This window comes from Stegostoma tigrinum, chromosome 34 (genome assembly GCF_030684315.1).
Source record: "Stegostoma tigrinum isolate sSteTig4 chromosome 34, sSteTig4.hap1, whole genome shotgun sequence".
Classification (NCBI taxonomy): domain Eukaryota; kingdom Metazoa; phylum Chordata; class Chondrichthyes; order Orectolobiformes; family Stegostomatidae; genus Stegostoma; species Stegostoma tigrinum.
Window position 1 is genome coordinate 17,532,305 of NC_081387.1, and position 24,338 is coordinate 17,556,642.

Here is a 24,338-nt window from a genome sequence, read left to right on the forward strand (position 1 = left end):
TGCAATGAGTTGGAGATTACATTATTTATTGTAACAGACTTTCGGGAGGACTAGATATTAGGTCTCACTCCTTTTGTGATCCTAAGCTGTTCATGCCTGAAGTCCATATGATATCATCTGTATGGACGATGCTCATGGTTTTCTTCAGTTTTAACCCTTTTAGACTCACCAACAACAGAAGAGATACTTATTTTCTATATTTACATATCGAATGGAGCAAGAATGAATAATTTTGGTAAGTATCCTGCTTGTCAGCTTTACCAGATTTTGCCTGTTCTGTTTATCTGTCTGACAGTCGATAGCTCAGGAAATACGATAATTGAATGGTGATCCTTCCATTATTCTGAGAATGAGCAATACATGGATAGGATAGGAAAGCCTAATTTACTCCCTGTTTGGGACAAATTTCAACAGACAGAGTTCCATATTTATGTTATATAATATTATACAAGAGACATTCTGCACCCAGTGCCCTCCAAGTATTAAAGGAGTGTTTCTGTACCCAGTCACTGCGCCATCTGAGTACTGACGGAGTGTTCCTGTACCCAGTTATGATGCCTCTGAATACTGAGAGAGTGTTTTAGTATCCAGTCACTGATCTGTGGGTACTGCAGTTATGCATGGATGTGAATTTTTCTATTTATTGGCATGGTACCATTAATCCTTTGGACACTTACGTTGATGTTTTGAGATGCAGATCACTGATTTATTGTCAAGTGTAACGAAGTACAGTGAAAAGTTTTGTTTATGAGCAGTATGGGCAGATCACTATGAGCAAGGATGTACAGATCATAAAGACCTTAGACTGAGGCGTACAGGTTACATTGCACAGGGAAGATCAGCGTTAGCAAGATCAGTATTATTTGAGCCTAGAGAGTCCATTCATCAGTCTACTAACAGCCACGAATCAATACCTTCAGCTTGACTACCTAACATTCCATTACATGACAGAGGTTGATTAGAGATGTACTGTCATTGCAGCACATGCTGTCTGCACAGATGTAAGTCTGCTTGTTGAACCCAGAAGACACACAGGCGTATTGTATTTTGTTTGTGATAATGCCCCTACCATCCCCTCCCTATACTCTGACAGTTCTGATAAGTACCTCTGCTGTTGACAAATCCCTCACAATTGCTTCACTGCGGTTCTCAATTTCTCTTACATTTCGCAGAATTTAATGTCACATTGTGCTTCCTGCACAGTTCCAGATAGAGAGGCCTCTGCACATTAGGAATTTGGAATGTGCAAAACTTGGAGAAGTACCTGAACAGATTTGCTGTCTTTTCACAATTGGTATCCTACTGTTATCTTGTTCGCCCATGAAGGTGTACCTCCTGTTTGAGAGCTATGTTTGTTGTAGACAGTTCAGCGGGAGCTTTGCTCTCTATCTAACCCAGTTCTGAGGAAGGATCACGAGACCCAGAACATTAACTCCGATTTCTCTTCACAGATGCTGCCAGACTTGCTGAGCTTTTCTGGCAACTTCTGTTTTTGTTTAACACTACTGCATCTGTCCGGGGCGTGTTTCCTGGGGATAGTTTTCAGGGACTTTTACTGTATATCAAACCACGTGCTTTATCAGTTCTGGGAGTGTTTGATGGGACATTGTCATGGGGCTTTACTTTTCAGCTTTAAAGAGTAGAAGGAGCTTTACTGTGTGTCTAAATCCTGTGCTGTCCCTGCCCTGCGAGTATTTAATGGGAACAGTGTAGAGAGTTTTTTCATCCCATATCTAACCCTAGGTTGTACCTGTCATGGGTGTATTTGATGAGGACACTTTACTTTGGAATTAACCCTGCGCTGTATCTGTCCTGGGAATATTTCATAGGACAGTGTAGTATCTAACCCTGTGCTGTCCCCATTCTGGGACTGTTTGGTGGGGGCAGTTTCGAGAGGTTTACTTTCAGTTTGTTTTCAGTTTAAAAGAATAGAAGGGACTTCACTCTGCATCTAACCCTATACTGTACTTGTCCTGTGAGAGTTTGATGTGACTATTGCTAAGGATCGATAACTGCAACTGGCACTTCCAATAACATTGTCATACTTTGAGTTGTGAATATATACGCTCGATCATCCCTTCCTCTAATCTCCCCTGCCCTACTCCTCCCTCTAGATATCTGCACTTTTCCAATTCCTCTTCTGCAACTATGGCCCCGCCATGAGCGCCTGTGCTTTCGGCTACCTGGGCTCTGAACTCTAGAATTCCCTCCATATATCTTTCTGCCTCTCAATGTGCTGCCAGAAGCAGGCGTGTTTGTCATTATTGAAAGTCCTGCTATGATGCTGTGTCTCGGGGAGCATCTGTCTGCTTTTTTAACCAGAATTATCAGGTATTGTTAAAATTAGTGTTCATTGTCAAAAGTAATTAAACGTTCAGCATTTTATCTCTGGACGTGTGGGCACTGCCATCTACTGGGCATGACAGTGACTGCTTTGAGTCTGTGTTCATATACAAATAACACTGCATGTGATAGTCCACTGCCTCTGTGAAACCCTCACAGCCAGGCAGATTTCCAAGGATGAAGGTTTAACAGCCCTAATCTGAAATGATGAAAAGCTCATGTTTCCCACACCCCAGATTGTGGTGAACAATGAAACTGGAGAGTCTTCATTGCTCCATTGAACTCTTAATGGCACAAAGCTCTGGATTTCCCATCCTAAATCTCGTTACCCTTCTCTCCATAAGGCTCTCCTTAAATTCTATGCCTTTAATTGACCTCCTGATCACTGGTTCTAATTTCTCTTTCAGTAGCTCTGCATAATATTTTGTCTGAAAATTGTGAAGCACCTTGGGAAGTATCCACTCAATTAGAGACTACTTTAGTGTCCCCAGGCAATGCTTTTAACTTTTAAGACTTTCATCCTTGTTTGAAAATAAGTGAACATTGTGTGGTAAGCAGACAGGAAGAGGAGAATTAGGGGAGGGGATGGGGTCAGGAGGTAGGATGAGCTGATTGATGGAGAGACAGTGGATGGGAAGACTCTAGGACATGGGAATAGGAATGGGGCCGATTAAAGATCAGGGAAGCAAGCTGGGCTGTGAATGGAAATGGGATGGATTTTGAGGTAGTCACCAAGGAGGGTTAATGGTTGAAGTGGAAAAGCCGGAATGATAAAGATTTCTTTAATCATCATCTGTGAAATACATGACGGTCTACTGACAGAGACAGAGAGAGCCTCCAGAATATAGGCTGGAAGGCATTTTCCCCAGATGTGCTCATTGAGTTGTTTAAAATTTCAAGCTCATCTAAACTGATTAATTAGGGATTGATTGCTGATGCTGAGTACTGGGAGAGTACACCCCCGAAACAAAAAACCCACGTCGCTAGTCTCAGAGGTGATGATTAAATTGTAAATGAGAACAGTATTCAGCAACCTGCCTCCAGGGTTACAGGCAGCTATTTTCGGCAAGGAATCAAAAGAGCTTTTTATAGCATTGGAAAACATCACCTCCAGCATTAGATTAACATGGAGGGTGTACTCTCTGTATACCTTTTTGGAGGATTCAATTCACAATTTCAAAACGCAGGTGTGAAGGACTGAATTCCAAGAAATTTCAGCTATCATTTGCTGAGAGGGAGAAAACCCAGGAGTGTTTTTCACTGGGGAAAGCAGCATGAAGTATGATTAATGTGTTTGCAAAAGAAAACTGCAGTGACCTATCAGGTTCACTCATTTACACCAAGCACATGTGGTATGATATTAGATATTTCCTAACTGGGATAAGGATGTGTTATATAATATATACAGGAGCATATACCTCTGCAACAGTGTATTAGATAACATATCCAACAGTATTACACTCCTTGAAGTGTGTTATGTAAGAGAGGATTGTTATACCCTGTAACACACAAAATGTGTTATGAGATATATATATATAGACTGATAAAGTCCTGTAAAAATTGTTTATTACATAATATGTAAAAGCATTATATCCTTGTAACACTCAACATTATTTAATATATTCAGGCATGTTTACTCCTGTAACAAAAATGTATAATACAATATGAACAGGAGTGCTACATCCCTGTCGCACTACTTTTGTTACATGCTATTGGCCAAAGTATTATACCCATGAAAAATCATGTCAAATCACTTTGTCTTGCACTCATCAGGACAAATTGCAAGAAGTATCAGTGTAAAGAGAAAAACTGTATATTATACTGTATGGGAAGAGTTATCTCTGATTATGAGGGCATTGCCATGAAAAATGCCTGAGATAATGATGACTGACAGCTAACTGTTATATCCCTTTTGGCTGTTTGCAAAAAAATGTACCAACCATGCCAAACCAGGTAATGCCAACAAAATTCACAGTTTCCAACATTAGTTCTGATTCAACAACTGGACAGTAATTGCCAAATATTCCTGAGCATGCAAAGAATCATGTTGACAAACAACTTAGGATTGACAGTCCAACGCTCTATCTGAAATAACTACTGAGGCCATTATCCCAGCACCAAGTTACTCTTTATTTACATGTGCATAGCACTTGACACTGGTCCAATGTCCTCCGAGCAAACAGAACCTGTGACACTTCTGTTTATACCTGTTAACCAGGGTCCCTGTTGGATCGGGGAATTTTCACTCTGACGTTGATCTGGCTGACCTTGTTAAAATCCCTCCATCCTTCCCTCTCCGATTGCACTGATGTAGGCCTGTTCCTTCTCTTGTGGCATCTTCTGGGGCACCCAGTCTAGTTTCTTTGACTCACCCTCGGATACAGGTGTGGTGAGTTTAAAATTGGACTGTAGCCTGCCTCTTGCCCCCAGACCACGTTACAATAAATTTGTACTCTTCTTCAGGCAGTCAAAGCATCAATGCTGCAACATAGGCCACTCCATCTCAGACTTCGTTTCTTCGAGGCTAACTGGAGAGAGAGCACCAGAGGTTCTGACAGCCTTCCCAGCTGTTCTAAGGGGCTGGGTATGTTTTGCTCCTACCCTATTTGCGAATTTGCAGCTTTCATGTGATCCACGTGTTTGTTCTAGTTTGCTTCATCTACCCGAACTTTCTACATTATGGGATCTGACCTCGCTTTGACTCAGCCTTTTACCCATGCAGCGCTATGGTTTTGATACCAAACTTGGTGCCCTGAAGTAAACTCCCCATTAGAAACTCTGCTGGAGTTTTCCCTGTAGATGTATGAGGGGTGGTATAATCAAATGGGAACCAGGACAGTTTGGTATTGAGACGAGCTGTTTATTTAAGCCTGCCTTCAAAGTTTGGACGTCTCCTTCCAGACCATTGAATGATGGATGGAATGGAGCTGTGCTGAAATGCCAAATGATCTTTTGGAAATACTCAATTTCTGTGCTGGCAAATGTTGACCCGTTGTCAGTGACCAACACTTCCAGGAGCCTATGTGTTGCTAGCAACTTTTCTATTGTTGTCCCTGTGTTTAATGAATGCGTTCTATGCATGTCCAACCACTTTGAGTGGGCATCCACATTGACCTGCACAGTTGACATGTGACCAGGTGCAGGGTTTACTGGGCCATTCCCATGAATGTGGGGGATCTGCTGGAGTAATTTTTACCCTTTTTATGGCTCTCTGGGCATTGCCCCCACCAGTTAGCATCCAGTCTGGTCCACAAGATATAACTTCATACCAACATCTTCATGTTGAACAGCCTGGATGACCCTAGTGGGGTTCAGTCAGTATCTGGCAGTGACCTTTGCTCAGGACAATCATTCTTGTTTCCTGTAATAAAATGCCAACCTCTATGGTGATTTGGACTTGCCTGGTACAAAAAGGTTTCAATTCTGGTTATAATGGCCCTTTTGCTTCCCCCATCACCACCAGCTGTTTTAGTTTTGCCAGAACAGGATCTTTCTGCGTTCACGGTCTGATATTGTCAGCTGTGACTGGAAGAGTGTCCAGAAAATTTAAAATGAGAACAAATTCTTCCAGTGGCAGCAGGAAGCTGCTCAGGGCATCTGAATTTGCTATTTGGCCTCTCAGAATCAAAATGAGAGCCCATTGCTGGGTTCGACCTGAAGCGTTGGGCAGCATGGCCTTATCCTCTTTCAGTAGCCCCATCAGAGGTTTGTGGTCTATTACCATTATGAATTTATATCCATAAGAGTATTGGTGAAATTTTCTCACACCAAAGATGACCGCCTAGTCTTCCTTCTCTGTTTGCTCAAAGTCCAGGAAGCGTTCCTCTCCATTGGGCTATCTGTGAGCCAACACGACCCCAATACCATATGGGGAGCCATCACACATGAATGCCTGATCTTGGTTGGGATTGTAGTGTGCCAGCACCTTAGATGAGGATAGCTGCTTCTTCACTTCCCTAAAGGCTGCATCTTGAACGGGCGTTTCCAAAGCTGACACTTTTTCAATAGCAAATATACAGGTGACAGGATGGAGGCCAGGTTACACATAAACCTTCTAAAATAGTCCACTGATCCAAGGAAGGGCCTATCCTCCAGTATAGACATGGGCGCTGGGGCACTTTTAATTGGTTTTACTTTATCTGCCAATAGGTATAACCCATTCTTGTTGATTCAGTAGCCCAGATAAGTCAATTGATGTGCCTGGAACACACACTTTCCCTCCAGCATACACCTGCCTTGGAGAAACGTCTGAGGACTTTGCCCAAGTTCTGTGAATGCTCGTTATAGGTCTTCCCTGTTATTAACACATCTTCTCAAGGACAACCAAAGATATGCAATAAATCCTGACACAGCCAGTGATGCATACATCCCCCGAAATTTTGAAAACATCCTTAGTTCTGGAGTGATACGATGGGTGTAGAAGTTCCCATGGAATGAATACTCCCAAAACATTCAGTGAAGTTCACCTTTCCCTTTTTAATCTGTTAAAATAGTTGTTAAAAGAAACAAAATCCCCAATCCACTTTATAGTTAACAAATAACAATGTGTTTATTTAACCCTAACAATGAACAAATTAACTGAATTACTAACAAACTAAACAATTCCCCCCTAAGCACTAACTATTCTCTACGGGAACAAAATTCTACTGGAATGCTGTAAAAATAAGCACAAGTCCCACTTGTAAATATCAAATAAATAAGACAACAATAAAATAAAACTTTATCTCTCCAAATTCACACAGACTGTCTCTTCTGAAACATACCTTCTCCAGCCTTTCTTCTACTGATTCTCCTTTTAACATTTTATTCATTTCGGTATGTGGGCATTGCTGGCTAGGCAGCAATTATTGCCCTGAAGGCAGTTGAGAGTCAAACACATTGCTGTGGGTCCAGAATCACATGTAGACCAGGCCAGGTAAGGATGGCAGTTTCCTTCCCTGAATGACATGAGTGAACCAGATGGGCTTTTCTCCCGACACTCAAATTCCATAATCTGCCTGGGCCGGATTTGAACCCAGGTCCCCAGGACATTATTTCTGAGATAGTGGGAATTGCAGATGCTGGAGAATCTGAGATGACAAGGTGTAGAGCTGAATGAATACAGCAGGCCGAGCAGCATCAGAGGAGCAGGGAGGCTGATGTTTTGGGCCTAGACTCTTCTTCAGAGGTTCTGGTCCTGAAACATCAGCCTCCCTGCTCTTCTGATGCTGCTCTGCCTGATGTGTTCGTCCAGCTCTACACCTTGTTATCTGTTTCCCCAGAACAATATCTGGGTCTCTGGGTTAACAGTCAAATGAGAATACCACTAGACCATTGCCTCCCTGCTGTCATGGCTGTTTTCTCTGTAAAGACTCTTAGGTAAAAGTGCTGTGATGCTTTTGACAGTCAAGATGGTGCTTTCTTGTGAGAGCTAGGTGCTCATTTCTTGGATGGTGGTTCACTCTCATCCCTTCAGCTGGCCGTTGTTCTCCCTGCTGACTTTCCAAATGTCCTTTTCTAATACCCTTGGTGATCTGTCTATTTCTTACACTGGAATTGGTCCCAGGTTGTCAACACCATCAGATTTAAATTGAATTGGCTTTCAGTATCTAAAGCCTGGTTTAAATTAATTAACTAAATTCAAAAACCTGTTGCCTTGATAAAAATGCTTTGCCTACTAACTATGTAACCCTTCAGTATACATGTTTCAATTCATGATCACTGTGCAGCTGCTTGCAGATATTTTGTTTAAATCTCAGAGCGTATTTCTAAGCTATATCTCTTAAAGGGACCACAAGTTTTTTTTAACAAACAAATTCTAACTTATTGCCTTCCAATTTGTGAGTATTGTACACAACTTCAATAACAGGAGTGTTGGGGTGGGAGGGTGCTTCCTCGGTTTGAGGATGACTGAAGGCTCATGCAAGTCTTTAAGTATTCTTGCTGGACTCAAAGTCTCGAAGCAAATGCCGAACCAAGAAAGTACAAAAGGGTCTTAACTGCTTAAGATAATTGGGCCAAAGAACTGAAGAAGTTATCAAGGAGAATTGTTCTGCACACTGAGCTGCTTTGTGATGTGTAATTATGACAGCGAGTCCCATTGTAACTTCCAAAGGGAATTTTGAGGACAACAGAGCTTGATGGACAGGTATATCCCTCGAAAGGCTGGGTCCCTTTAACTGACCGTGAGGAATGTCACTTTAAGGATCAGAGAATCACGGTGTTTTGCCAGAACTGGTCAATCAGTAACAAAAGCTACACTGCAAACAGATTAGACCAGGTAATGTACACCACAAAGCAAAAAAAGAGCCCTGTCCAATCCTGGTTCTACCTTTATCCGTAGGGATCTGAAGCGGGGTATGGCTGGCCGCCGGGAGCTGATCCGCTGCTGCCTCAGTGAGGCACTCCTTTCTCTGAAAAAACTCTTCAAGCTCATTTTCCGGGTCTCTTCTCTCTTGGTCAGGAGCGGATTGCGTCGCTGCACTGACTACCTCCTCCTCTCGCTGGCTTTTCAAGCTGCTCGTTCCCCTCAGGCTGCCGATCCAGCTCTGCCTCCACGGTGGCGAGTTACAGGTGACCTGGCCTGAGCCTCGCTCTCTCCACCACCACTCCCCCCCCCCCCCCCCCCCCCACCAACTTCAACTCTTGCCCCTCCTCCAGATCCACCCCTCTCACCTGAGCAGGTGCTGAAGCTCAGCTCCCCCACGCAAGCTACAGAATTGGACTCCGCTCTTGTTCCGCTCCAGAGATCTGAGAACATGATCTCGCCAGAGGAGGTCTCTGTGCAGTACTGGGAGAGGCTGTGTGTTTAGGTGAGGCCACGGACCTGGGAATTGAATGGATGTGATTAAATGTGGGTGAGTGTATTTGTAAGCGCGTTTACGTATGTGATGAACGGCTGCGTACGTGTGGGGGAGTAGTGTGTGAGAGCTGTGTGGGATAGTGACTGGAGCTGGTTATTTGTGTGGGTGAGCATATGTTAGTCTGTGTTTGTGCAAGGAGGAGTGTAGAAACATGTTTGTGTATTTTTAAATTGCAAAAACATATTTTATTCATGAAAAATCTTTATGTACATATCCAGATACTAAAGCAATTCTGTACAGTCATTGGATATCAAGAAAAACAAATGTTGAAATATGACATTTCCTACAGTCACGAAAACCAAAGGCCTTTCTTACTCATGCATGGTACGATTTACATATGTTGAGACAACCAGAGGGTCTGATAACTGAACGAACCCCTATTTAACTTGAGAAAGATCTCAGGCACTGGTCTTTTCCTGTTGCCTCTTGGCTTTAGTGCATCCCTCAGCACATAGTCGTGGATCTTGGAATGTGCGAGTCTGCAATGCTCGGTAGTGGTCAACTCCTTGCTCTGGAATATCAACAAGTTTTGGGTAGACCAAACAGCACTTTTCACCAAATTGCTGGTCCTCCAGGCACAGTTTATATTTGTCTCGGTGTGTGACCCAGGGAACAGACCATAAAGCACAGACTCCCATGTCACAGAGCTGCCTGGGATGTACCTCAGCAAAGACCACTACATCTCTCTCCAGACCTTCATTGCAAAGGTTCTTTCCAACAGGAGTGACAATCTCTCTGCCAGTGCAGCCACTTTAAGGGCTGCATGTGGTAGCTCAGAGAGATTGGGCATGCATGAAGGATCTGATAAGCACTGCTCTTCTTAACATCAGCCAAGCTACATATCGGCACTGGTTAGAAAATTTTGGTGATGAGGTATTTACCTTGGCTCACAAGGCTAGGTTGAGCTGGTCACAGATTCTTGCACTTAAAGCAGATCCAAGCAGAAAATGGTGACCTGCAGGCCCTTGCTGCTTGGAATAGTCACCTTTCTCCGGCTCACATCTTTGCTGATGGACTCAGCAAAAAGCTCTATTTAACACACAAACAAGACAGTAGACAGTGGGCAGCCCTGCCTGACTCCCGATCTGATTGTGAAGCTTTCTGATTCCTATCCATTGATTGATACTGCACTATTGATGTTGGTGTAGAGCAGTCGGATCCGATTTTGGATTCCATCCCAAGGACCTGTTTTGGCGAGCACATCCACATGCAGGTGAATGATATCATGTCAAATGACTTCTCTGGTCCAGGCTTAGGAGTTAGCCATCCGCCCGCATGTCTTGTGTATAGGCGATTATATCTTTGAGGAGCGCACAGATCTTAGAAATCTTCCTGCCAGTACAGCAAGGCTTGGTCAGGGTGAATCGCTAATCTCTCAGACCTGACCCGATTGGCGATGTTGTTCGGCAGGATTTTGCATTCGGCAGTGAAATTGCTTGCCACATTCTTATTTCCTCATTGTCCCCTTTCCAGTTCTAGGTGAGGGTGACGAAACCTTTCCTCATGAACTTATACATTCTATCTTCCAGAAGCACACTGTTGTACACCTCTAGCAGATCCAGGCCAAACAAGCCCCATACAGCTGAATACATATCAGCCAGTAATCCATCACTTCCAGGAGTTTTCTTCTTTGCTAAGAATTCAATGGCCTTGGTCAACTCATCCATAACAGCTGATCAAGCCTCTCCTGGTTCTGTTGTCTAAAGCCTCCTTCGCAGAGGGCAAGATGACTGGGAGGTCATGTTGTCTGTGGGCTTCATGCCACACAGTCTGGCATTAAAGGAATTGGATGTGAGTTTGCTCGCTGAGTTGGAAGGTTAGTTTTCAGACGTGTCGTCACCATTCTAGGTGACATCATCAGTGAGCCTCCAACGAAGTGCTGGTGTTATGTCCCACTTTCTATTTATCTGTTAGGTTTCCTTGGGTTGGTGATGTCACTTCCTGCATTGGTGATGTCACTTCCTGTTCTTCCTATTCAGAAAGCTAGCCACCAGGATACATGAACATCAGAGGAAGGACACCACTTTGATTGGGACAACACATCCATCCTAGGACAAGCCAAACAGAGACACACACAAGAATTCCTAGAAGCATGGCATTCCAACCGGAACTCCATCAACAAACACATTGATTTGGAGCCAATCTACCATCCTCTGAGAAAAAGAACAGGAAATGACATCACCAATGCAGGAAATGACATCACCAACCCAAGGAAACCTAACCAGATAAATAGAAAGCGGGTCATAACACCAGCGCTTCGTCGGAGGCTCACTGATGATGTTACCTAGAACGGTGACGAAACATCTGAAAACTAACCTTCCAGCTCAGCGAGCAAACTCACATCCAGAACCTCAACCTGAGCTACAAATCTTCTCAAAACTCATTAAAGGAATTGCTGATCCTCAGACTGAGATAACATTACTGAGCCAAAATCTTCCTTCAGACTGCTCAGCACATAGTTGTCCTTGTGCACCTTTTGGAAACAAATCTGATCCTGCTCCAAGGTGCAAACCCTGAACTGGAAAATTATCTTGGAAGTCACCAGTGCAAAATGCGAGGCTTGCTGGCTGTTCACCTCCTGGAAAACATCCTTGACGTCAACCCCCATTGTCTGCAGTAGGAGTAGGTTCTACATGCTTTTCTGGAGTTTGGATAGCTTTCCCCATCTCTCTTGCCTTCTGAACACTTTTGAAGAACCTCTTGATGTTCCTCTTCATGTTTCCCATTAGTCTGATAGAAGCTCAAAGAGGGGCTTCATGCTTCTGCAATCTGTGTAATCCCTTGTGAGCTCTTCAGTGTCTTTTGGGGTCAACAGTTCAAATTCCATGTTTCCTTGTTGGCCTGCTGGCAACAGTCAGCCAGCTGGAGAGGAACACTAACTAAAAACCAAAAGAACTATGCTTGCTGTAAATGAGGAACAGAAACAGAAACATAAGTTGCTGGAAAGGCTCAGCAGGTCTGGCAGCATCTGTGAAGAAAAAAATCAGAATTAACGTTTTGGGTCCGGTGACCCTTCCTTGACCCAGTGGCTCTGACCGAGAGCATGCAAGATGTAAAGAGGAAAGCTATCCTTGAGTGGATAAACCTGCCTTGCCATGACAGGTGTATTTATGCTGCTGTGCTGTTGCAGGGGTGCTGAAGACGTTGTCCAGCTTTGTGACTTTAATTGTTTCCATCAGGAATCTAGATGTGGTGTCCAGTTTGTAAGGCTAGGGTTGTTGCCCTGTTCCTCCTCGAGGACACCGTCCTAATCAGATGTCATTGGGGCAGAGATGAATATGGAAAGTCCTGTTTCATGTCATACTCTAAATTGAGTAGAGTTATTGTGTGCTTTGCTCCTGGTTCAGAGTGTTGTTGCTCCCAGTTTCCCAGAACTATGCTGCGCTGGGTATCTCATGGTTCCCAACATCAGAAGGTGAGGTTTCACTGGGCCCAACGTGTTGTCTAGCATTTCCAGGTCAGGAACAAAAACAAAGTCGCTGGAAAAGCTCAGCAGGTCTGGCAGCATCTGTGAAGGAGAAAACAGAGTTCACGTTTTGAGTCCGGAGACCCTTCCTCAGTTCTTTTTTTTTGCTTTTTGTTCTTTGTTTTGAACTTTGTTTTTGTTCCTGATTTATAACATTCACAGTTCTTTTGGTTTTTATTTCCAGTTCGGGGGTTGCTCGGTTCCTTTTCCCACCTCAGTGCTTTGCTTCTTCTGTTTATGGTGATCTTTCCATCCATCTTCATTGAAAGAGGAATCAGGTGGTGTCACTCTCCACTCTGCTGCCGGCCTGCAGTAGCCCTGTGTGACTTAAGGTTTCCCTTTCTGGTTATGCATCGAGACCTTCCATACACCCTTATGCTTGTTCATTGTGTCCTCCTCCACTGAGTCTGTATTCTCAGGTCGAGATTTAGTTGGTCTCTGTAGCATTTTGCTTTCTTTCTCCACAAGTCTTCCCTTCCTTCTGACTGTCCCTTTTTTCTCAGTCATCTTATTGGAGGGTGATGCCTGACTGCCCTTTTAGAGTCCACTAATCATGTTGACTATTCTGGCCATTTGTGAATGTGTGGCCTCCCCATCTTGGGCAGACCTTATCTAGGTGGCCTGCTTCCCTACACAGCTGCAGCTCTTGGAGTCCTTTGTCAGGTGCTCTTCCACTTTGCTGTTCTTTGACATGTGCCTTGATTGTAGCAGTTTGGCACAATGCAGGCTGCACCACATACATCAGGTAGCCTTGGCTCCCTCCAATCGAGAAGCTGGAGAGCGGCTGGAGGCTGCCACCTTCAGGGTCACCTTGACCTGCTGCTTACTGGTCCAGATTCTAAAGGGATCTACTAGATTGGTGCTACTGCCTTCTAGCTGTATGTACCTGGTCAGGACGTTGAGGACACTTGCTGCTGGGACATGGCAGTTGTAGATATGGAGTATAACATTGCAGTTCTTCTGTGCTGTGTGAATAAACCATGGTGCTGCAGACAGGACAGAGAGGGGACCATCACTCCCAAATATCTTCAGGAGACATTCACATTGCTTCATGCTCCAGGAGGTCAAAATACCTTCCCCGCCTCCCCCAACCCCCGCACCGCTCCTCCCCCCACACCCGACCCCGCCACTTCATCTCTTCCCTCCTGCTGGCGAAATCCCACAGATAAAAATGTCTGCTGCTTGGAACCCATGTCAATCCGAGAACAGATGGTAAGAACTGCCGATGCTGGAGTCGGAGATGACAGTGTGGAGCTTCAGAAACACAGCAGGCCAGGCAGCGTCAGAGGAGCAAGAAAGCTGGCGTTACAGGTTGGGATAATAAAATGTGAGGCTGGATGAACACAGCAGGCCAAGCAGCATCTCAGGAGCACAAGGAGATGCTGCTTGGCCTGCTGTGTTCATCCAGCCTCACATTTTATTATCTTGGAATTCTCCAGCATCTGCAGTTCCCATTATCTCTGTTACAGGTTGGGATCCTTCTACAGAAATGGGGGAGGGGAAGAGTGCTCTGAAATAAATAGAGGGGAACGGATAGATGAGAGAGAAGACGGATAGGTCAAGGAGGTGGGGATGAAGCTAGTAAAGGTGACTTTAGGTAGGCAGCGGTGATGGTTGGGTCAGTGAGGTGGGAGGAGTGGATAGGTGGGAGAGAAGATGACAGACAGGTCAGTGTGACAGAGAGAAGGGGCTGGTCTTGGGATGAGGTCGGAGATGGGGAAATTTTGGAAGCCTGTAAAGTCTACATTGAGACCATTGGGTTGTGGACTTCCAAGGCAGAATATGAAGTGCTGTTCCTTCAGCTTCCGCGTGGGATTGTTGTGACACTAGAGGAGGCCCAGCATGGACATGTCATCCTGGGAGTGGGAGGGGGAGTTAAAGTGGTTCCCGACTGGGACGTGTTGTCGTTTGTTGTCTGTTGTTTGACACGAACTGAGCGTAGGTGTTCTACGAGGTGGCCTCTGAATCTTCGCTTGGTCTCACCGATGTAGAGGAGGCCACATTAGGGACAGTGGATACAACTGAGGCGGCACAATGGCACAGTAGTTAGCGCTGCTGACTCGCAGTGCCAGGGACCTACGCTCAATTCCAGGCTCGGGCGACTATCTGTGTGAAGTTTGCACATTCTCCCCGCGTCTGCATGGGTTTCCTCCGGGTGCTCCAGTTTCCTCCCAGAGTCCAAAGATGTGCAGGCTAGGTGAATTGGCCATGCTAAATTACCTATGGTGTAGATGAGGTGGCTTATAGGGGGACTGGATCTTGGTGGCGTGCTCTGAGGTCCAGTGTGGACGTGTTGGGCCGAAAGGCCTGTTTCCACACTGTAGGGATTCTATATTTCTATATCTAATAGACCACGTTAGCAGATGTGCAGGTGAACATCTGTTTGATATGGAGGGTTTTTTTGGGGCCTAGGATGGAGGTGAGGGCGGAGGTGTAGGGGCAGGTGTAGCACCTCCTGCAGTTGCAGGGAAAGGTGCCGGGGGTGGTGGGGCTGGTGGAAAGTGTGGAGCGGATGAGAAAGTTGCGGAGAGAGCAGTCCCTCTGGAAGGCAGATAAGGATGGGGAGGGAAATCTATCCTCTCTCACCTCCATTCCAGGCCCCAAAAAAACCATCCATATCAAACAGATGTTCACCTGCAAATCTGCTAATGTGGTCTACTGTATCCGCTGTTCCTGATGTGGCCTTCTCTAAATTGGTGAGACCAAGTGGAGACCGTTTTGTAGAACACCTACGCTCTGTTCATGATAAATGACAATACCTCCCAGTTGGGAACCACTTCAACTCCCCCTCCCACTCCCTGGGTGATATGTCCATCCTGGGCCTCCTACAGTGTCACAACGATGCCACCCAGAACTGGAGGAAGCACCTCATATTCCACCTTGGAACTCTACAACCCAATGGTCTCAATGTAGACTTAGCTTCAAAATCTTCCCACACCCGACCTCATCCCAAGACCAGCCACTTCGCTTATCACCACCTCCTTGACCTGTGCATTTTCTCTCCCACCTATCTACTCCTCCCACCTCACTGACCAATCCCCACCACCACCTAGCTACACTCACCTTTTACTAGCTTCACCCCTGCTTCCTTGACCTATCTGTCTTATGTTCCATCTATCCGCTCCACTATCTGCCTGGTGTCACCATGCTCCCCCCTCCCTATTTATTTCAGAGCCTGGTGCCCCGCTCCCCTCCCCCATTTCTGAAGAAGGGCCACCGACCCAAGCTTTCCTGCTCCTCTGATGCTGCATGGCCCGCTGTGTTCCTCCAGCTCCGCACTGTGTTATCTCAATCCAAGAAGAACCTTTTCACAAAGAAGCCCCAATCTATTGGTGTTCCTTCCTCCACCACGTCCACATTCATTTTGACCTGGTTCTGGACATGCTGGTCTGGGGCTCAATCACCCACCATGGTTGTAGCTTTGGTCGGCTGTTGACCAAATTAACATTAGCCAAAGCCAGCATAAAGACCCACCATTAGCAGCTCAGCTCAACCGACTATCTTTCCAAAGCCCAATCACAATCTAGTGGCAATCTCCCAATCCACTGATGACTTGAAGCTTGGAGCTTACACTTAATCTGAGCCAAAAGACCGCATGTGGGTGTTTATGGTTATGTTTGTGTCTGTTTGTGCAGGTGTGCGCACACGTGCGTGTGTGTTAAGGGATTGTGTGTGAGAAGATTGCATTAATGGCTGATTGTCCATTTTGACTGAGTGAACACATGTTAATGTGTATGGCTGAGTGTATGTGTGGGTGAATGATTGTGCATGAATGAGTGTAAGATTAGATGTGAGTGAGGGGGTGAAAATGTGTGTGGGAGGGTGAGTCTGCATGACTGTGTATGTGTGGGTGAATGTGTGTTACTAATTGTGTGTGGGTGAGTAAGTGTGTGTATGTATGAGAGCGTGTGTGAGTGTGTGTGAAAGTTTGTTGTAAATGTGTCTGTGGGGTAATTGTGGGTATGAATGGGAGTGTGTTTTCTTTTTATGTGTGTGCGTGAAGTTGTGTTTGTATGAGGGTATTCTCATGAGGGAGGGGGTGTTTGTGAGTATGAGGGAATGTTTGTATAAGTGAGAGTGCGTTGGTAATGGGGGGCAGTATTAGTATGAGGATGTGCTGTGTGTGAGGTAATAGTTATGTGTAGGAATAGGAATGTGTTTGACTTTAAGTATATATTAGTGTGTGAGAGAGGGTGTGTGTGTACGTGAGAGAGAGATGGATGATATATTTGAACGTTTGTATTTCTGCATACATGTGTGATTAAGTACATGTAAGTGAGGGAGTATTTGTGTCTAAGTGAGGGGAATTTCAGGTTGAGTGCATGTGTTTGCATGTTTGAAGGTGTATTTGTGTGAGGGTGTGTGTGTATGAGAGTTTGTGTATGTAGTGGCATGTGTGAGTGGGTGTTTGAAGTTATGTGTGAGGGGACTTTGATGAAGGGGTATCAATGTATGTGGGTATTGCGTGTGTGAGTGTATGTGTGTGAGGCAGTGGTGTGAGTGGCAGTGTCAGTGTGTGGGTGCATGAAGGGCATATGAGTATGTGAGGGAGAATGATGAGGTCTGTGAGGATATGTTTCAATGTGTTGTGAGAGTGAGTGAGTGTGTGTCAGTGAGTAAGGATATTGAGTGAGGGGGTTTTGGTTTGAGTGCCGAGGTGTCAGCAAACGTAATAAGTAATTGGCACACACGCGCGCACACACACAGTGTGAGTGAAGGTGTGTGAGGTGAGGGCTTCTGGTGGGGTTGTGAATGATGGGTTGTCTGTATGTGTATGTGAGTGAGTGTTTGAGGGTTTTTTCATTGAAATTAGCTCGAGCATGAGATGGTGCTGTTGCCAGTAGCGATCTCCCACTTAGCGTTGCTGAAGCAAACCTATTTGACCAAGAACAGATGCTAAATTGAAAGGCTGGGAACTGGTCCTACCTTGCAGCCAGGGAGATTTGTAAATGCATGGGAACATCCAATGCATATTTTGTCCCTGACCTTTGAACAGCTGAAATAGTTTGAAAGCTTGCAGATCTTTGTATCTAGGGAGACAGCACTATCTTCTTGAAAGGAATGGCTGCAGAAGGTGTATTGTTTTTGAAGGATACTCCAAAATCTATTGTCAGAAGATAACATGGCCCCTTTAAGGGGAAATGAACCATTATTCTGTGTTCTTTCATCCCTCTGTTGGAAGCAATTGCATTCCAGATTGCTACAGGAAGCTTTCAATCGCAGGAAGTGAGTGGGCGGGAAATGGACAGTGAGTAGGGAGGCCATCAAGGACTAGTGGAGTAAGGAGATATTAACAGAGAGGGACAGATGAGGATGAGAAAGAGACTAGTTATGAGATTAAAAAAAAAGGGCGAGGCAGTCTAAAGAGAGAAAGTTAGAGGTTACGTGAGAAAAGGGGAGTGAGAACTGGAGAATGAAAAGGAGAGGGAGACAAGGGAAGAGGTGATGGAGAGAGGGTGTGAAAGGAAGAGGAAGGTGGGAGAGAAGGAAGGAATTGAAAGTGAATTGGAAGAGATTAAGAAAGGAGGGTGAAAAAGAGAGGGAGAATGTGGGGTGTGGAGCTGAGCACAAGAGGGAGATAGAGGAGTGTCAGGGAACAGACAGAGAGATACTGAGGGAGATGAAGATGGAAGGTGAGAGGATAAAAAGCCAGAAAGGAGTGTCATACAAGATGAAGAAAGGGGACAGGTAGGCGTGTCATCTTGGGGGACACAGGGGTGATGGTTGAGGGGTTGTACATTGCTGTTTTCTGGTTCCCTGGTTGTGACCCTCTGTGTAACACAGAGCCACGATTCGGGGGTAAATGTATGCAAGGAATGTTGGTTATAGAAATATAGGATGACCTGCACACAATAGGAGAACGCAAAGAGGCGTGCAACAGGCATCTTATTAGTACGCAAATAACCCCACTCAGCAAACCCTCAGTATTACAGTCTCATATAATCATGCAAATGCACCCGCTGGAAAAGTCCTCTCTCCATTGCCACTGATAAGAGAGTGGAAATTAAATATCTGACAACATTGATAAGAACAAGGTGTAGCAAAAGTGTCATCCTCTCCTTGCCCCCTCTCTCTAATTTAAGCCATATAAAAGAGATATGCTACTACACAGAACAAAATTGCATTTGTGACTATGTATACACATAAAGATATGTTTCATGAATAAAGTAGATTTTTGAAATTTAAAAAAAAGGGTTATGTGAGTAGTTCAAGTCATCTCAATGGTCAGCTGATGCTATATTAACGAAGCACTAGGGTTATACCTGGAGGATAGGATAATACACAGGGAACTTCATTTGATTTCTAACAATGTGCTCTGCTGTCCCTGCCCAGGAAATCTTTAATGGATACAGTGTAAAAGCATCTTTACTCTTGTATCTAAACGCCCATGCTGCACCTGCCCTGGCTGTGTTCGATGAGACAGAATAGAGGAAGTTTTATTCCTTAACCTGTGCTGGGTGTACTAACAGACTAGATTGAGAATTATCTTGTATCTAACCCCATGCTGTATCGGTTTTGAGACTATTAGGTCTACAGTAAGGATGGAGCTTTACTGTTATCTAACCTGTGCTGTGCCTGTCCTGGGAATGTTTCATGGGGACGGTGTTGAGGGAGCATTACTCTACATTTAACCCATGCTGTACGTGTCCCAGGAGTGTTAGATGGGGAGAGTATAAAGGGAGCTTTACCTCATATCTAACCCTTGCTGTACCAACCCTGGGAATTTTTGATGGAGATAGCACATGAAAAGCATGAGTCTATACCTAACTCGTAATCTACCAGCCCTAGGGGCATTTGATGGGACAGTGTAGACAGAGCTTTGCTCTGCATTTAACCTACACTGTACTACTCTGGGAGTGTTTGATATGTCAGTGCAAAGCAGCTTCGGTGTGTGTCAAATGCATGCAGTACCAGCCCTGGGAGAGCTCTGACAGAGCCAAGTTAACACACGCGCAGATTTCACTTCTACACATTGACTTAACTTTTTTAATGAGGAACCTATGAGAGAGTCACAATTTTAACAATGATTGATACAATTTGATAATTTACCTGATATTGCAGATTGAAGCAAGTCAACCTTGAGTTCTTTTGAAGTAGTTTAGGATATAGTGAAAGAAATTCTCAAATCTTCAGCAGAGAGGGGCAAAAAGCCCTTCTTCCATTCTTTCCACGCTGCTGCATCCCGCTGATGAATCTCTGTCAACATCACATGCTATTCCTTAAGCTGGAGTCCTGGAGCCCGCTTGACAGTACGAATCAGTCTGAGGGCTCAATTAAGGCCTCTCTCTCTCTCTCTGTCAGTATATCGGTGACAAGAAACTGGCCAGACTCTGGTTTGAATGCAAGTCTTTAAATAGTGCTCACTCCTGCTCGGCAACAAAGGAACCCAGAGCTGTTCTCGTTCGATTGGAATCAATGGATTTAGAAGAACCAAATAAACTGAAAGCAATAAAAGCAAGCTTCTGACTTAAAATGGTGCTGCACACCAGTGGGGCATTAGGTACTGTGGTCATCGCTTTCTTAAAGCATTTGCTTCCCTGAGCTGAGCCTAATGAAGATTACATGAGCCACAGAAGCATATTTTCAATATATAAATAATTATACACGCACGCACGCGCGTACACACACACATATAGTGTGACGTTGGTGACAATTGAAACACTTCACTTGTTACCAGGGCAACTTGTTGAAATTCTTTCTGATGTATTCAAAGGCATGCTGGATGAACATAAGAGAAAGCTACAGCAGATTCTGCTGAGATGTTGAGATGATGTAGGGGTGAAAGGGGTTTTGTGTGGAGTATGAATGAGGCATGAGCCATTTGGGTCACATAGCTTGTGTCTGGTGGAAAGGGAGATGGTAGCATCAGCGCTCATGTCATTGGATCACCTAAAGCCTGAGTTTAAATCTGATCCAAGGAAACACTGGTAGGATTTAAACTAAATTTAGAAAACAACTGAATCAAGAGAGTCACAGCCCTGGTGACCATGGCAACTCCACCTGACGGTGACAACTACAACTGACTTGTAAAAATGCATCTCATTCGTTATTGCCCTTAAGGAAAGGAATTTTGCCATTCCTACCCAGTTTGGCCTTCATGTGACTCCAGACCCCACAGAAATGTGGTTGACTCTTAACTACCCTCTGAAATGACCCAGGAAGTCATTCATTTCAATGCATTAGGAATAGGCAACAAATGCTCGCCTTGCCAGCGATGCCCAAACTGTATGAGAGAATGAAAATGTCCAAGCTGCTGATCAAAGATTGATCTCGTCCATCACTCATTGTAAAGAAGCAAACCAACTCCCCATAACCTCCAACCTCCAGTCTCGGGAGGCTTCACCCAAGATTGAATGTTGGCCCATTATAGGTGAAGTAGGATCCTTGCTTCCCAAGACAAGTCTCTCACAGTTTATACTTCTTTTTGAAAGTACTGCACTTACTGTTGGCCGGAAGGGGGCAGATGCCACTGCATCCATGCTCAGTTGTTTCCCTCCAGGTATGCTCTTCCTCCGTGAAGACCGACCAGGGTGATACTCTGAAAGACATAAGGTGAAAACAAGTTCTTAAACATATTTTATTGAATGGGGCAAGCCATGGATTCAAACACTGAACCAGCCACATAAATACTCTGATTCCCAGGGGCTGGAATTTCTGCATCAAAAACTAACTTGCTGATTACAAAAGACTTTGCACCATTACAGTGTGCACATCAGGAGGTTCTCCTCCAGTTGTCTGGATGGGAGGCATTTCAATGACATTCAATAGTCTCAACATTATCCAGGACAAAGCAATCTGTTTGACTGACACACTATCCACCACCTAAAATATTCACTCCACAAATAATACACAATGGAACCAGTGTGTACCAACTACAAGATGCACTGCAGCAATTCACCAAGGCTCCTTATTCAGAAACTTCCAGAACTAGACCACTGCCATCAAGAAAGGCAAGGTCAGCAGATTAATGGAACATTACAATCACAATGTCCCCTCTTAGTCATACGCTGCTCACTTTTGGAATTGTATCACCATTCCTTCAAGGTCACTTGGTCAAAATATCGGAGCCCCCATTCTGAAGGCACTATAGGTCTACCTATTAACACGGGCAGTGATGGTTCAGGAATTTAGGGATGGAAAGTAAATGTTATACCTATTTTTATGTAGTTATGCATATAATAATTTGAAAACAAAACCACTGCTGAATTCACCACACCACCATCTTATGCCTGCCAAGAATCAATGGTCAAACATCTTTTTAAAGAGTACACATGGAAGGTGGGGGAATTGATACTGCTGAATGAATCCATGTTCAGTTGTGCATTTTTAAAAGAGCATTAATGAGAGTGGTGAATGCCAAAATGACAGGTCTGGCATCAAGTCAGATGACATGATTTGACTATTGTTTGTACTTCTAGCACATAACAGGTTCATACATAATACCCTCATGAATACGACATTCAGCTCATGCTGCACTGGAAATGCGCGCTTTAGCAAGAGGAATGGAAAATCAGAGCATTGTTTAAATAGAGAGAGAGAGTGTGCAGAAACCTATAGCACAGAAGATCTGGGTGTGTTGATATGTGTCACAAAAGGTTAGCAGGCAAATACAACAAGTAATCAGGATGGCAAATTGAAAGTTAGTCTTTGTTGCAAGGTGGATAAAATGTAAAAGTAGGCACATTTTACTCTGGCTGTTCAAAGTCTAAGAGAGACCCAATCTGTAGTATTGTATACAGTTTTAGTATTTTCAAGAGGCTAATATTTGTAATGGAAACAATTCAAAGAAGTTCAATAGGATGATTCCTGGAATGAAAGCTTTGATTAATGAAGAAAGTTTGAGTTGGTTGTATCCATTGGAATTTAGAAGAATAAAATGATCTTATTAAAATGCTTAAGATTCTGGGTGAGCCTGGGTGAGTTAGTGCAGTGTGTCTTGTAGATGGTGAATGCTGTTGCTTCTGTGTAGTGCTGAAGAGAGTGAAGTTGAAGGTGGTGCATGGGGAGCTATATAAGTACCTCTGTAAACTAGCCATTAGTAGGACCTTTCAGGACCATTTGGAAGCATTAAATGCATTCCTGCTATTTTCACAGGCATAATTCTGCCCACTGTTTCAGAAAAATGTCCAAAATATGGTCAAGTAGAATATTTACCTAATGACTTAATGCAAACACCGGTAATAAGAATACTGTTCAGAGGATCAGTGGGCCAAATGGCCTGCTTCCACATGCAGGGATTCTGTGTTTGATTTGAAAGTGTTCAACTCAATGTTGAGTCTGGAAAGCTATAATATTTCTAATCTAAGATAATAAAATGTGAGGCTGGACGAACACAGCAGGCCAAGCAGCATCTCAGGAGCACAAAAGCTGACGTTTCGGGCCTAGACCCTTCATCAGAGAGGGGGATGGGGGGAGGGAACTGGAATAAATAGGGAGAGAGGGGGAGGCGGACCGAAGATGGAGAGTAAAGAAGATAGGTGGAGAGAGTGTAGGTGGGGAGGTAGGGAGGGGATAGGTCAGTCCAGGGAAGACGGACAGGTCAAGGAGGTGGGATGAGGTTAGTAGGTAGCGGGGGGTGCGGCTTGGGGTGGGAGGAAGGGATGGGTGAGAGGAAGAACCGGTTAGGGAGGCAGAGACAGGTTGGACTGGTTTTGGGATGCAATGGGTGGGGGGGAAGAGCTGGGCTGGTTGTGTGGTGCAGTGGGGGGAGGGGACGAACTGAGCTGGTTGAGGGATGCAGTCGGGGAAGGGGAGATTTTGAAGCTGGTGAAGTCCACATTGATACCATATGGCTGCAGGGTTCCCAGGCGGAATATGAGTTGCTGTTCCTGCAACCTTCGGGTGGCATCATTGTGGCAGTGCAGGAGGCCCATGATGGACATGTCATCAAGAGAATGGGAGGGGGAGTGGAAATGGTTTGCGACTGGGAGGTGCAGTTGTTTTTTGCGAACTGAGCGGAGGTGTTCTGCAAAGCGGTCCCCAAGCCTCCGCTTGGTTTCCCCAATGTAGAGGAAGCCGCACCGGGTACAGTGGATGCAGTATACCACATTGGCAGATGTGCAGGTGAACCTCTGCTTGATGTGGAATGTCATCTTGGGGCCTGGGATGGGGGTGAGGGAGGAGGTGTGGGGACAAGTGTAGCATTTCCTGCGGTTGCAGGGGAAGGTGCCGGGTGTGGTGGGGTTGGAGGGCAGTGTGGAGCGAACAAGGGAGTCACGGAGAGAGTGGTCTCTCCAGCCTCACATTTTATTATCTTGGAATCTCCAGCATCTGCAGTTCCCGTCATCTCTGATAATATTTCTAATCTGTTCCTTGAGCTCCAGGACACCCTAGTCCATTCATCAACCACTAACACTATCCCTCTTCCCACTGCACTTTCATGTGTAACCACAGAAGGTGTATTGCCTGCCCCTTTACTTCCTCCCTGCTACCACCCAAGGGCTAAACAGGCTTTCCAGGAGAAGCAGCATTTCACCTATTCTTCCTTCAATCTCATGTAACGTATTCACTGCACCCAATGTGACCTACTCTACATTGGAGAAACCAAACACAGACTGGGCGACCACTTTGCAAAACACCTCTGGTCTGTGCACAAACATGACCCCGACCTTCCTGTCGTCAGTCATTTTAACACAGTATCCTGCTCACGTGCCCACTTGTCTGTCTTCAGCATGCTGCAGTGCTCC

The 24,338-nt window shown here is 44.9% G+C and overlaps 1 protein-coding gene across 17 annotated transcripts in view; it reads right to left on the reverse strand.

Annotated features, from left to right (window-relative positions):
- LOC125446329 (ras/Rap GTPase-activating protein SynGAP-like) overlaps positions 1-24,338 on the reverse strand; it is a 746,401-nt gene that overhangs the window by 350,666 nt on the left and 371,397 nt on the right. For all 17 annotated transcript variants that reach the window (XM_048519809.2, XM_048519810.2, XM_048519826.2 and 14 more), the window contains one exon: positions 21,096-21,190. In XM_048519809.2, the coding sequence (XP_048375766.1) occupies positions 21,096-21,190 (95 nt within the window). The remainder of the gene's footprint in view (positions 1-21,095; positions 21,191-24,338) is intronic.